General features: G+C 40.5%; 1 protein-coding gene across 3 annotated transcripts in view; it reads left to right on the forward strand.

Annotated features, from left to right (window-relative positions):
* The first annotated feature begins 1,538 nt into the window (after positions 1-1,538).
* The window catches only part of dock4b (dedicator of cytokinesis 4b), a 112,602-nt gene continuing 100,402 nt past the window's right edge, over positions 1,539-13,738 (forward strand). For all 3 annotated transcript variants that reach the window (XM_055054692.1, XM_055054694.1, XM_055054693.1), the window contains exon 1: positions 1,539-1,781. In XM_055054692.1, the coding sequence (XP_054910667.1) occupies positions 1,745-1,781 (37 nt within the window). In that variant the 5' untranslated portion in view covers positions 1,539-1,744. The remainder of the gene's footprint in view (positions 1,782-13,738) is intronic.

The following is a 13,738-nucleotide window of genomic DNA, read 5'->3' on the forward strand; positions in this document are numbered from 1 at the left end:
ATATATATTTATATAATCTAAAAAAGCAACTAAAAACAAACCTAATGGTCAGCTGATATGTGGAGTTGTAAGTGCATAAAATGAAATTCTGACGTCAATGTCATACTACAACTCCCAGAATGCTTTGCTATTATTTTTTTTTCCCCCCTCTCGCCTTGCTCCCAATGAAGTTGCGTTAAAGTGCTGCTCGGAAATTCCCCGAATGAAATCACAGCTTCAACTTGAGTCTGCTATCATCAGACTCAAGTCAAGATAACGATACTATCATTCTAGAAACATTTAGCTGTACTTTTAAAAATGATCTTTATTTAAGTAAGATTGTGAAGCATGCAAGTTAGTAGATAGGCACTGGATTTTAACTAAATCCTTTTTTAAATGCATTTCTGTTCCGATGCCACAGTCATTATGACGTTGAAACAGCAAAAGGTAATTTTCTGTCTTCACACACATAAATATCAATCTATTTCCTTGTAGAAATATGTGTGGTTTTCTTAGCAGGAACTAAAGTTTGAACAACCTGATTTTTTTTATTTAAATTACTTATTCATTTATTTTGAACCAGAAATGATTGAAATGTTAAGGATTTCAGCATTGTTATCCATGTTTTCTTAATTATGGAGGGCCCATTCAATCAACTTGAAGTGAAAATGTTTTTGGCAGAACACTTCACTTTAACTGCTCATGCCTGCAAGAATGGGGAACCTTCAGTCTCAATCTGAACGGTTTTGCCAGCATTCTGTTTGTGGTCAAATGCTCCCAAAGGGCCAGAAACGTAGGTTTGGGTCTCATCTGACCAGGAGAACATCTTTCACGTTGGCCAGGTCTCAGTTTGACAAATTCTACGACTTGAGCTTCGCCTCTCTGAAGCTCGTCCATTGACTTCCGTTTCTCTGATTCATGCTGACCTTGCAGTTTTGCTCTACCATAAACATTTTTCAACCAAGGACTGAACAAATGTCCTTGGCTGGTTTAATCATGCAAGTTAAATCGTACCGAGACAATAAATTCTGATTCGCGCCAGGCTTGTTCCAACATCATACTTTGACATGTGGGTTGAACTTCACTTTGTGCTGGACCTCTCATGACTTTCCCTGACCTTTTTGGTGTTTTGTCTTCATAATGCTGTTTGTTCATGAGTGTTTTCTTGCAAATCTTGGGTGCTTTCACACAGCATGTATAACTATTCTTAGTGGTAAATCTGGACTCTTGTTTATTAAACAGGTGACTTAAATAGGCTGAATAGTTTACTTGGATTTTCATGAGGTTTATCCAATAAATGGGGTTAACTGTAATTTAAAAAAAAAAACATCTTAGGATTCTTTAGTTTTCATGTTCAAAAATTGAACACCATTCATTTACCTTTTCCTTAAGTAACATGTGCTATGTGGTGTGGTCATACGACTTTCCGTATGAGGCAGCAATGCTTCCACACAGACCCAATGCACTTCGGAAAGCAAAGCTGTCCTCAGCCGGCCCCTGACTGCGGACTAAACTCGCGGTTGTTGCGTTTCCCACAGACCCTGAAAGCAGCACGACTCGGTTCCACTACGAGCAGCAGCAGCAGCAGCAGGAACGGCGGCGGCGGTGTATGTGGTGGAGGCGACGCTTTCTCCTGCCTGTAACCTAAACAATGAGTCCTGCTACCGACCGGAGGAGAGCCCACTACTAGAATGCTTCACACACACCCAGAGCCCGACGTTTCGCTGCCGTTCCGTCCGCTCGCTTAAATGTCCCGAGCGTAAACATGTGGATACCTACAGAACACGAGAAATACGGCGTCGGTGAGTTTTTGATCGTTGCACGTTTCTATTATTATTGTTATTATCATTATTATTTTTATTATTGACGTTGTCAGTGAAGCGAAAGCGGTTGCCATGTTCTTCCGGCGCACACAAGTGCATTTGTGTGGAAACAAATGTGCGGATCGTGAACTCGACTTGATCGTGCATTGTTTTCTGTCATTATTATTGTTATGATTATTGCTATTTATAAAGCATCGTTTTCCTGGGCTGTTTCGGTTTGAACGTCGCAAAACATACCCATCATTTTCTACTAGAGGTCCCCATAGTTTGACGCTCCTGTTTGTTTTTATTATCATTATTATTATTATTTTATTTGTGTTTTCGTTGAAATATTAACCGAACAGCGTTTCTAAAAAAAAATAAAATAAAAATGAAAATAATAATTTTAAAAAAATCATTGTTTCTGCTGTTCTGTCTGTTTGAATGGGAGCCCAGCTGAGCTTCGGGCAGTCGCTGAATGTCGGAGTATGTCTGTCCAAATTATCCGAGAGAAAAGCCCTTGTAGATGGTGGGGGGGAGGAAAAAGTGATCAGGAGGTCCTCAGTAACCCGGCGCGATCTCTGGGTGAAATAGACATGGACGCGTGGAGATCATGGTTGCAGTGCGTGTGTGTGTGTGTGTGTGTGTGTGTGCGTCCTCCACATTGCATTGTTCCAGACGGTCTGGGGATCACGCACTCAAAACAAGCGACAACAACGCGAGCGATGCCAATTGTTGTTGCGTCAATCCCAAAGCCGGCAGACTTTGTCCTGTTTTGTCTGCAAAACATGGTGCTGCTCGTTGCACAGGGGGCTGTTTCAATCAGGAGGGACATGAGTCTGTCAGATGGACATTCCCTGGAGAGATGTGCTCCGTGGAGATGCTTTCGGTCAATGCATGCCTCAACAGTTTCATTCAAAGGGACTCGATCAATGAGTTTGCCACCTTATTAAAACCGATTTAAACTGCAGTTTGTTACCACAAGATGATTATGGTTGGTTTGGGGAGGGGAGCGGGTGGACCATATAGTGTTTTGTTGAAAAGTGTCCCCCAAAATCCAGCACTTTAACACTGTCACCTGCAGTTTGTGAAGAGTGTTTGGTCTCCAGTTTGGTCATTGTCACCTGACCGCTTTGCGAAATGTTTCCCCCTGGTGAGTGTTTGCTTCCCTTCCCTATTCCAACTTAAATCGCTGCACAGTTATGGCTTATTTGATCCTGTGCTACACACTCCTCTAGAGCCCACGACCCCTGTGTTTGCAGAGACAAATGGATTTAAGCCCATTCAGCTACTTAAACCCACACCCGGCTGTCAAAGTTCACTCTGCTGAATTAAAGGAAGTCATTTATTTTTGGAGGCTATTTGCCATTGTCCCAAGACTTCGTAAGGGTGCCCAGTTAATTGGATTAATTTTTGCACAATACCAGCAGTAAGACTCTTAATTGGCTGTGATTTATTCCTTAAGATGTGTTGGCAGCCATAGACTTCCTTTTGAGTTGTTTCTCTATTGAGGAAGGAATAGCAGTGTTTCCTGTTGTGAAATTCAGCTAGCATCATCCACAGGCGCACACACACATGCACAAACGCACGCAAACATGACTGGAAGCTGTTTTATAGCACAGAGCGGTCGACGCAACTTTTAAGTCGTAAGCTACAGCTTGTGAACTGGATGAAATCAGAGGGTCAATTTGTCTGGTTGGTGTCTGGAGATGATTTAACTCATTCTGTTAGATCAGCTGAATCAATATGGACTGGAGAAAAGCTTTTCTGTGCTTAAGGAGCATCGCAAGGGTGAAGATTGAAATTTAAAGCGACAAGCTTAATTGATGATCAAGTCAAAAGCATCAGTATTTGTGCCATAGTAATGTCATTTTTTTTTTTTTCGTGTAACATGAAATGGACAATTGATGCTAAAATGTTACTAAATGACACATTAGTATAGATTGAGAAAAACTGAGTGCTATTCTTTTTTGAAGGGGAGCTAAGAGGAAGTGATTCCTATTTGTACCAGCAATTCTTTGTATTTCAGCTAAAGTGGGGAATGTTTTGAAGTCGAGAGCTGAAGTCTACAGTCTAAGAACACCCATGTTTATATGGCTTAGTTGTAAATCTTACTGTACAACAAAATCACTGATGCTCAAAAGCCCTACTTAAGTTTTACCAGGAATAAGTGAGCCAAAAGTTAATATAAAACTTGTAGAAATCCCAATAGTGTTAATGTAATTTAATTTTGTGACGGTGCAAGCAAGCTGTGGAATTATGGGCTACTCCACCCTTTTCCAAAATAGCAAAAGTTTCACTACAACCTTTGATCATAACTCGAGGTGTCTCCAGTAATCCATGCTATTACAAGACAAAAAATCAGATTACTGGAATCCAGACTGCTTATTTGGGAGGACAAAACAATATTACCACCAGTCCTTACCATTGACCCCCACCAGAAATCTCTGGAAAGAACAGCCAGTTTATTAAAGTATCTCCCAGGAGCTTGTACAACGTTACAACAGCCTTTTTTGTGTTACACCAGTCAGTAATATCTTTGCTCTGGAGATGCTGTGTAGCTCCTTACGTTAGCCATTTTAAACGTGACAATCCCCTCTTTGACAGGGAACCTGGTTTTTTATTCTCTTCTTTCTTTTTTTGATGGTCGAGTTTCCTTAGATCCTCACAGGAGCATTTGATCTCGGGGGCAAATCGGGATGAGCTCAGAACGCCTCTCTGTCTAATTGGGAATTTGTGGTGTTTTATGTCAATTTGACTTACGAGCAAAAATCGTGGGCCCCTGGATGACAGGAGCCAATGCCATTCATGAAATATGTATGGAGTCTTAGCAGGTTGATATCCGGATGCACATTAGGTCATTAGTAGGGTAATTATTGGTTAATAAAATATTACAAGAAGGTTAGAAGATTAAAGAGAGATGGTCTATCTGGTTCTATAATTGAGGGGATGAGAGTTTAGACTTAGCAGTGCTTTGTATCTTTTCCTTGAACGGCATATAGGTTGAGATTATATAGGAATAACAAAAGACATTGTGGTGATATTGATTTGTAACGACTCACATATCCATCGATGTCTTCAAGAACATAAAGAGCAGTTTGTCACATATGTCACATACCCTTTGACCTTTGACTCACCTACTGGCTACACAAACCACTTGAGGCTGCATTGTTACATTTTGGAGAGATTAGACTTTCGACAGGGTGAAGCCTTTTTTTTTTCCCTCTCATTAAGGTCTTTTGATTCAGCCAATCAACCATGTCATTGCTCATCAGAATTCAGACAAGTAATTAAAACATTTTTAACGAGCCTGTCCTGGATCCGCTCTCGCCCAAGCGGAATTCTTCGCCAGTGGTTGTGAGAAGAATCATTTTCTATTCATCTGTTTTCTTTGCGAGTGCTGTGGCAAAACAAGCTCAGAGCATCAACACTCCCCTCAACCCCCAAAAACGTGCGAAGGTTGCAGCATGATAGAATGCTCATGCTTGGCTGAAATAGAGGGCGAACATGAGGCCTCAGGCTTTCCTACTCTCCCTTGGCTGACATTACGTCTTCCTCCCTTGGGAGCATGTCGCCAGTCGATGGGGTGGTGGTGGGGGGGTGGTTAGGGTGCTGGCGCGTGTCAGGGGTGGACTCATTGTCAGGTCGACTGCCTTACCCTCAAATCCAACCCCTTCGTTATCCCCCCACTCCGCAGGGGATTAGCAGGTTGTTTTGGTTGGAGGCCCTGAGGTCCATTCCACCATGATACCCATGATTTCTTAATGCAGCAAACCCCAGGGCAACGCATGGGGGGATGGTGGGAAACAGGGGCGTGGCGAGGTGAGACCTACCAGCATGTAATTGCTTCATCTCCTTTTGTAGAGATGGAAGCCTTTCTCTGCTGTGTGTCTTGCCAACAGATATACAAACTAGCTTCTTGTCACTAGAGAATCATTTAGCACATTTTAGGCTCCCTTGTGAATAAAACAGATTGGACAGTTCTGTTTATTTTTCAATTTCAGCAATCTAGTTTTATTTAAGCTGTTTAATAGTGTACATAAATCTACATGGACATGTGACATACGACTGCCGTGATGTGTTTGTTCATCAGTAATTTACTTGGGTCAGTGAAGCAAATACCTCAACGAAAAACATTTTCTTTTCTGGCACACTCATTCAGCTCTACTACACCCATTGTTTGTGCTATTAAAATCTATTGTTTGATTTTTCATAGGCTCACTGGTTTATGTGACTCATACAAAACCATATGCTGTCCACATACATGTGGTTTTTGAGACAGACTGTGGGTCTCAGGGGGTCTTAGCTGCATTTCCTTTGCAGTGGCAGTGTAGCATGCTCATAATAGGAAGATAGTGCAACATCTCATAGATGCATGGTTGAGTGATTACCAGTTAACCAGAATGCATATAGTAATGTTAATGACCATTATTTCAATTTGATTTGACAAATTATTTGTCTCATTTGCAACTTTGTTGGCTTGTTATTTGTTTTATCAACAAAATAAAAAAATCCAATAGCCAGCAAATGTATGAGTTTGCATACACACCAAATGTTTTTTAATTTATGCATATATGTGGATGTTCATGCACACAATGCATCATCAAAAGTTACTGTAGCAATTTCCAAATAATCCACATTCTGCTTGTGTTAAAGTTTGCATGATGTGAAATGTAAACTGTACTGATAAGGTAGTTTAAAGACAGACATCTGTTCAAAATCAGAATTTTTAGTTCCGAAAAGGTTGGATTAACAGACAGTTTTGTACAAATTGTTCTGTGCAAAAACGAAATGCTTTGGTAATAAAACGCATACACTGACCAAGAACTCACCCCATTATGAAACTCCATTATAATATTGCGAGCCAGCAATCAAACAAGAATTGAAAAAAAAAAATGCTGTCAGTGATGCCCTCAATTTTTAAAAAGAAATTGAGGGTGTATTGGGGTGACGACTGACATTTAAACTGAAATAACAGAAAATTGAGTTAAAATAATTTAATAATCAAGAGTGTGTTTTTTTGAAGGAAAATGTTGGCACCTTTCTGAAGATGGACGGAGACAAAAGGAGTATTTTGTCATAAGTTAGTGTGGGATGATATGGCTGAAAAGCTTATCACGAAACAAGCATTTCATATCAGTCAATATTGATAATTGTCAATAATTGTCATAAATAATTTTGGCAATAATTTTGTAAATAATTTTGTTGTACACATCCAAAGTGCTGCCAAAGTGGTGGCATTACCTTTCCTGTTTTATCTGCATTCAACACCATTTTTTTAATTTTTAAGCAGTTGGGAGGAATGGTGGAAAAACCTGAAACAGCTGCTGTGCAAGCTGTTGTTAGGTGACCGTGAGTTAGTTGATGCAGCCAACAGGAAGAGGTTGAGCCTACATCTCCTACAATGGTGTGTGACTCTATAGATATTGCTCATGTGTTTTATTTTTCTCATTTAGGGCACAAAACTCATCTTGTGTTGATGTTGGACAATAAATTATATTACCGATTTATTGTCCAACCCAGAGTTAGCGTTATCGCTATTACACAGCTAGTTGCAACTGAAAATGAGAAAAACTGTAACTTTCAAAGTAAAAACTAGAATCTAACGACTGTTTTTTTTTCTTTGGCATTGAGTTGACCGATGCCTACAGTACTTTTGTTTTTTGTTGCGATGTACGTATCCTGTTATTTGCTCAAAGTCGTCACTAGCATTTACATTTATTTGACAATTAGTCCCACACTGCTGTACAGCAGTGTTGTAGATTAGATCTCAAATGCTAATTTGTCAGCTGGTTTATGATTGTGTGTGGAGTCATTGTTTAATATGAAGTGATTTACATCACTTTTTTTTTTTATTGCAACCTGTCGTGCGCATTGATGTGAGATGCATCACTTCGTGAACAGCTGGATTATGACTGACTTCAAACATCTCAGTGAAAGTGCAGCCACTTGCGCAGTTCAAGTAATCTCATTGGAGCTTCATTACATTTTTTTTAAACAGCAAAACATGTCGTCTGGTTTGGAAAGTCAGTTATCAGGTGTGGGGAATAAACGTCATTTGGTTGGCATCCGTTAATAGACATGCTGCTTTTGTTTCCGTCTCGTTTTTCCAAGCAGCTTGAATGGCAAACTGGTGGAAGTTCTCTTTCCTCAATATCAGTCTGTGATTTCTGTGTCAGAGATGTTAATGCGATGTGTCCTATTAGGAATTCAACCATTTAACTGATCAGTAGAATCCCTGCAGCGGAGGCAACATGTACCACATGTTTGTGTATTTGCTGTTTGTGTGGGCCGAGAGAAGAATGACAGGCATGCCTCCCTTCATAAATGAAGAGCGGCTGCCAGTGGCAATCACTGTGAGTGGCAGGTTGAGAGGAGCTGTTTATGCATGCAGAAACACTTGTTTTTGATTTTCTCATTTAGGGCACAAGACTCGTTTCCTGGACTGGCATTAGTTTTTGGCTCGAATGCGTCCGGTTTTTCAGGCGTCCGTGCATTGATCATAGAGGAAGTGGTCATTGATTTGGAGTAACCCAAAGCACTAATGTGACCTCAAAGCACCATTTGATGATAGTTACACGTACCTCCAGTCTTTTTTTTACTGAAACGAATGAGTTCGCTTCATTGTTAACATACTAATAAAACCAGCTCAATCTTAGGGCTTTTGGAAAACAGACTCAGGCCTTGTGAATGAACTAAATTTGGAATAGATTTATTTTTATAGTCTTCTCAAGCCCTTTTCTTATTTCTACCTTTTGTCAATCTTTTTTTTTTCTTTCCATTTATGTACACTGAAAATACAAACAAGTTCTTTAGCAATGACATTTTATGACTTAATCTTGTTGCAGGGACTTAATCACTCTCTCCAGGACAACCTTCAAATAAGCAATACACCTTTTTGAAAAGCTTCCAATTTATAAAGTTGGACGTATGACCCCCACCAAATTCTGGATGTAATATCTTGGTTCTCAAGTGTATTATAGATCGGACTCCTTGAGAATTTATGAGCTGTGATCAGAGTGAACACCAGGACTGGTGTCGATGTGGGAGATGGAGGAAGCTGGTTACGACCTTGGCGAGGAGTTCACAGAGCAGTGGCGTCTGAATTTCCCTCCGAAGTCTGCTCCGATGTTTTTTAGTGCTTCAATTAAACAGAAATCACATTGAATTTCTCCTTTGCTCATCGGTTTTCTTTTCCCTCATGTTTTCTCTCCAGCTCCTCTTTCTGGCCCGTTCTCGTAGGGTGAGCTCTTTACAGAGACAGCAGGTCGCACTGTGATGACCCCAGCTTTTTTTTCCTGCCTCTATTTCCTTAGCTACTGCTCAACCATTCCCGTTCTGCCTGGATTTTTCTTCCCTTTCTCTTGGTAGCCCACTTCCCAGGGTCCATGCCACTGTCTTTTTTTCCTCCCTCCTTTATCTCGCTTCCACATACATGCTTTTTCTCACCCCCTCCCGGCTCTCAATCCATACTCACCTGTCCTAGAAATCCCCTGATACACTGTGTGTGTGTGTGTGTGTGTGTGTGTGTGTGTGTGTGCTTCATATGTGAATTTGTGCACTCTATTTTGCACGCGTGTGTTCACTTTGGCCTCAGCAGACTACATGTCTGAAGATGATAAAACACCATACTGTAGATACAGAAGATCTGCCATATCCTTTTTTTTTTTTTTTTTTACACATTTTTATCACATCCTGTGCAACGTTTTGCTATTTATTGAAATAAATTCTCAGTCGAGTTTTGAAAACACCCACTAATGTAAATTTAGGACATTTGATGTTTGAAGTGTGTATTCTTACATGTTTGTGTTGTGACAGATCACACTGCTGTCTCTGTGCAACCTGCTGGATGGACTGATGCGCAGAGTCTCCAACAATATTAGCTTTGACTTCACTTTCACAAGAAATCTTGTTTCACTTCTACAATGCTTGATAGATTGGTTAATATCTGTGTGTGTGTGTTTGTGTGTGTGCGTGTGTTGCAGATAAGACTGTGGCATATAGGTTTCAATCTAATCAAGTCCATTCCTTTATTGGCGCCCCCTTCTTTCTGAATTTGGTTACAAAAACTGCTGATCTCTTAACACTTTGGCATTTATGTTTCGTAGTTTATTACACCTGTCATTCAAATACAATAGTGTGTAAATATTGTTGTGATAGCCTTCCCAGCTACCTATTAAGGTTCCTTTGTATTAGCATCTCTTGCGTCCTGTGTCCATAATATTGCATACTTAGTCGTAGGAGTGACCATGAAAATCTCTCCCAGACTGCAGGTATGTAATATTAGTGTATATTGACTGTCGGCTCTGAGGCCGTGGCTGTGACATTGATCGATTGTGGACCCCTCTCTGTCCTCCCTGAGATTGAAGTGTTTTCACTTCTCCACCGCTCCCCGCTTCTCTGTAAAGATCACAGTGGGGAGGATCAACTGCAGCTTTACTGATAACTCTCAGACCTCAGCTTCTGCGGGCAGCGTTATTACCCGCTCTGTGTCTCTTCTACAAATATGTCTTCTCTGATATTGTTCAATTGCGACCACATTTGCACTTTGTCCCCCATGTAGGTCTGTACATGCAAGCTGTTCGCTTCCTGCTCTTTTCATGAGACGGTGGTCTGGCCTGTCAACAAGTCAACCTGCTGGCATGCTGCTTGTCCCCAATAGTCTTGTCGCCTCCCCCTCATTTCCTCTCACTGCCCAGGCAGAAATGCTACTTTGACATCAGGCTGACGTCCTAAAGGGGTTCTTTCTTTTTTTTTTTTAATTGCTTCACTTTGTTGTGGATGCCCTTTTTCACCTAGTCTAAGAAACCCATCTGTTTATGACAAGATTGATTCACAGATTGAAACTGACTTACACTAAGGAGGTTATAGGACAAATGACTATTTTGTGTGTGCGTACGTGTGTGTGTGCGTGTGTGTGTTCTTTGTTTAGTTGCAACATTTCGATTCAATACTGTGAAACGAGATTTCCTCCACTGAAAGTCAGCCGGCGGCTCTATGACTGACTGCCTCCTCTCATTTGAACGATTCCCATAAATTCCTAAATAAATTGTGTGGGTGTAAAGCATTATTGCCTCACAGAGTCTGTTTAATTCATCAGGTTTGCTAAACCCCCAACTGTGACCCAGTTCACTTTTTACATCTCTTCCCATCAGCCTTCATTGGGGACTCTTACTATTTGGAACATTTATCCACATCAGAGGAAAAACTCTGCAACCACACAGACAGAAAGTGAGTTTTTAGTTAAAGGGCTTAAATTAATAAACACTGATGGTAATAATGAAGAAATGCCGACAAATTTGAGCTACTGGTATGTCTGTAGGGGAAAACCACAAGTCATTTTTTGTCTATCATTGTCGATTAAACGGGGGGCCTGCTCAGTATTCTCCCAACAACAGCAAATGTTGGCATTGGGGTGTATGTGGGGGGGCAGGGTGGCTTTGTTTGTGTCCTATTTTGGAAGTTGCACAAGGAGGTTTCTTTTGTTGGTTCAGAAGGTCTGGTGTTTTTCTGGCATTTAACCCTTCTAGCTGTAGACTATTTTTGAACCTTTCTCCTGAAAAACATCCTTAGTTTACATAGTGATGAACAAATTTGCCAGTGGTTCGGATGTTATTCCAGCTGCTCTCGTTAGGAGTGTAGCTCTCCAGACGTCCCATGTCGATTCTTTGAATTTGGGGTCTGAGCTGCCAATTCTAATTTGGGTCAATTTGAGGTCTCCTTTTAAGGTGCTCATAACTTTTGACTCAGGTTGTAATTGGATTAATGCAGACTGTTCCCAAACAAGACTCCACTTTTCACATATTCTATATGAGGAAGTGAAGAAAATGTTATTTTCATACTGATGTTATTGAAGGTCAGATGATAGCTTCACACCTACATACAGAATGACTAAATCACATGCAATACACATGAATGCAATGCTTTTTTATCCTAGCACAACAAAATGCAACCATATGTCTAAAAAATGTATGTAAATGTAAAAAAAGCTTGGTAAATGTTGCATTTAGAAGCCCTTCTGTTTTGACATTGAACTCTTCCGGTTTTACTCATTTGGCAGAATAATCCTTGGAAGCCATTCTGGATCTTCCTGCTTCCAGCTGGCTCGATTTCCTCAAACACAACACTAACTTCATTTCTAAATCTTTCTAAAAAAAAAAAAAAGTAGTCTCTTTCTGCAGTGGCTTCTATGTTCAAGCTGTTCTTAATATTTCCCACGATGCAGAGTTTCTGATTTGAGACCAGATTAACATTGATTGTCAACATTTTGCTTGTGAAATTATCCAAGATGCTAATTTTGATTTTTGTCCAACTCATTGATCTGTTAATGTCCTGTTTGCCCTCTCATTTTGAACTTTCGCCAGTAAAGAGTGCATTTAAAAGGAAAGCCTTTCTCAGCACTTCTGTAGCCAATTATAAGTCGGCTAAAGAATTGAGAAATCCTGTCTGGAATATTTTGGTTTTGATTCTGAACACACGTTCTTGGCTTATATATTTTTTTCCATCCATCTTGTGCAAGTGACTACAGTGAGTAGAGAGATTTGCTAAATATTACAAATGCCATTTGTTTTATCATGTAACATAACAATTTAAGATTTTATGACAAATGTATTGAATTTTGCACATAATAGTTTGAGCAAACACTTGACTTTGCTCTGAAACAGGTGGAAAGAAGGTTATTAAAGCAGATTGGGTCATTTTGATAGGGATGCTTGAAACAAGGATGCTTTCCTGCCCTTATTTGTTGTTTACAGCTTGTGTTTAACTATAAAAATCAAAAGGATTGGTGATTAATACCAGATCAAGATTTTTCTTGTCTTCTAAGAAAGGGAGAAAGGAGGATGGAATCCTCCCGATTAAGATCAAATCCTGCTACATACTGCTGTACAAGTCAGGCTTCTGTGAAAATATTTCTGTAGTTTTAATCTCCTTGCAACCCTAAAGCTGGATTTAATGTTGCTACAGGCACTGGTATCAGTTCCTATGCTTCCTGACAGACTTGCCAAAATAAATGTTTTGATTGGTTGCTCCTGCCCCCCTGATGGCCAGAAGCTTAAACTCCCTCTAAACATCCACCTGGTGACCCCCTCTCATCCCCACAGCAGTTGCTCCCTCAGGGGAAGGAGTGAGAAAAAACTATAAGCGGAATGTAGCAGAGCAACTGAAATGGATCCCCTTTGTGTGCGTGCAAAAGGAGGAAATGTGAAGGAACCCCCCGCCCCCCACTGTGGGAGTCTTTGTGTATGGAATGGAAGCACTTGGACTTGGGTGATGATGGAGGATGGACAATCCAAGCAGCTGGTTCAGTACAGAGGAGCTGATGGAGGCAATACGTATTTTTCGTACACAACATGAGCTTCAACTAGAATCCAGATAACTTCCATTATCGTTCTTGGTTGCGTCCGTTTCACTCCCAAGGACGTTTCAATTTTAAAATAGCGTTTCCCATGCAGTAATCTCTTGAGTAAATGGATCAATAGTGGAAATCTCTTTCTAGCTCATGTGTCATCCTGGCTATTTATTAGCAACCTAATGACCCATCAGTGGTCTCATTGCATCTTTAAATCCCTTCACAGAGACTAGTATTATATTCCAGCCCTCCAGGACTTCCAGCATACTCTGTCTATTTGAAGAGTGATGCTTTTGTTCTCTTATTGTAACGTAAAAGACCGGTTGACGAGTGTCTTTTGCTTTGGTAAATTGAATCCTTACTTCTTGATTTAGTCTCCAAAGCACTTACTAGGTGCTACAGTTTTATGCTAGAGAAGTTGGGTGTGCTTGTAGATCCATCACCCTTAAAAATGACATTAGCTTTTTAGTAGAGGGAAGCACATTCTCTGCAGCCAAGATGCATGCTTAAGCGGATGCCCATGTTCAAGGGGAACAGCATTGTCTTCCTTCCTGTCTTTCTCTCACTTCAGTCTGGCCAGTCTGCTTTGCTGCGCTGACATAATGAC

This window comes from Poeciliopsis prolifica, unplaced genomic scaffold (assembly GCF_027474105.1).
Source record: "Poeciliopsis prolifica strain line A6 unplaced genomic scaffold, Auburn_PproV2 SCAFFOLD040, whole genome shotgun sequence".
Taxonomy (NCBI): Eukaryota; Metazoa; Chordata; class Actinopteri; order Cyprinodontiformes; family Poeciliidae; genus Poeciliopsis; species Poeciliopsis prolifica.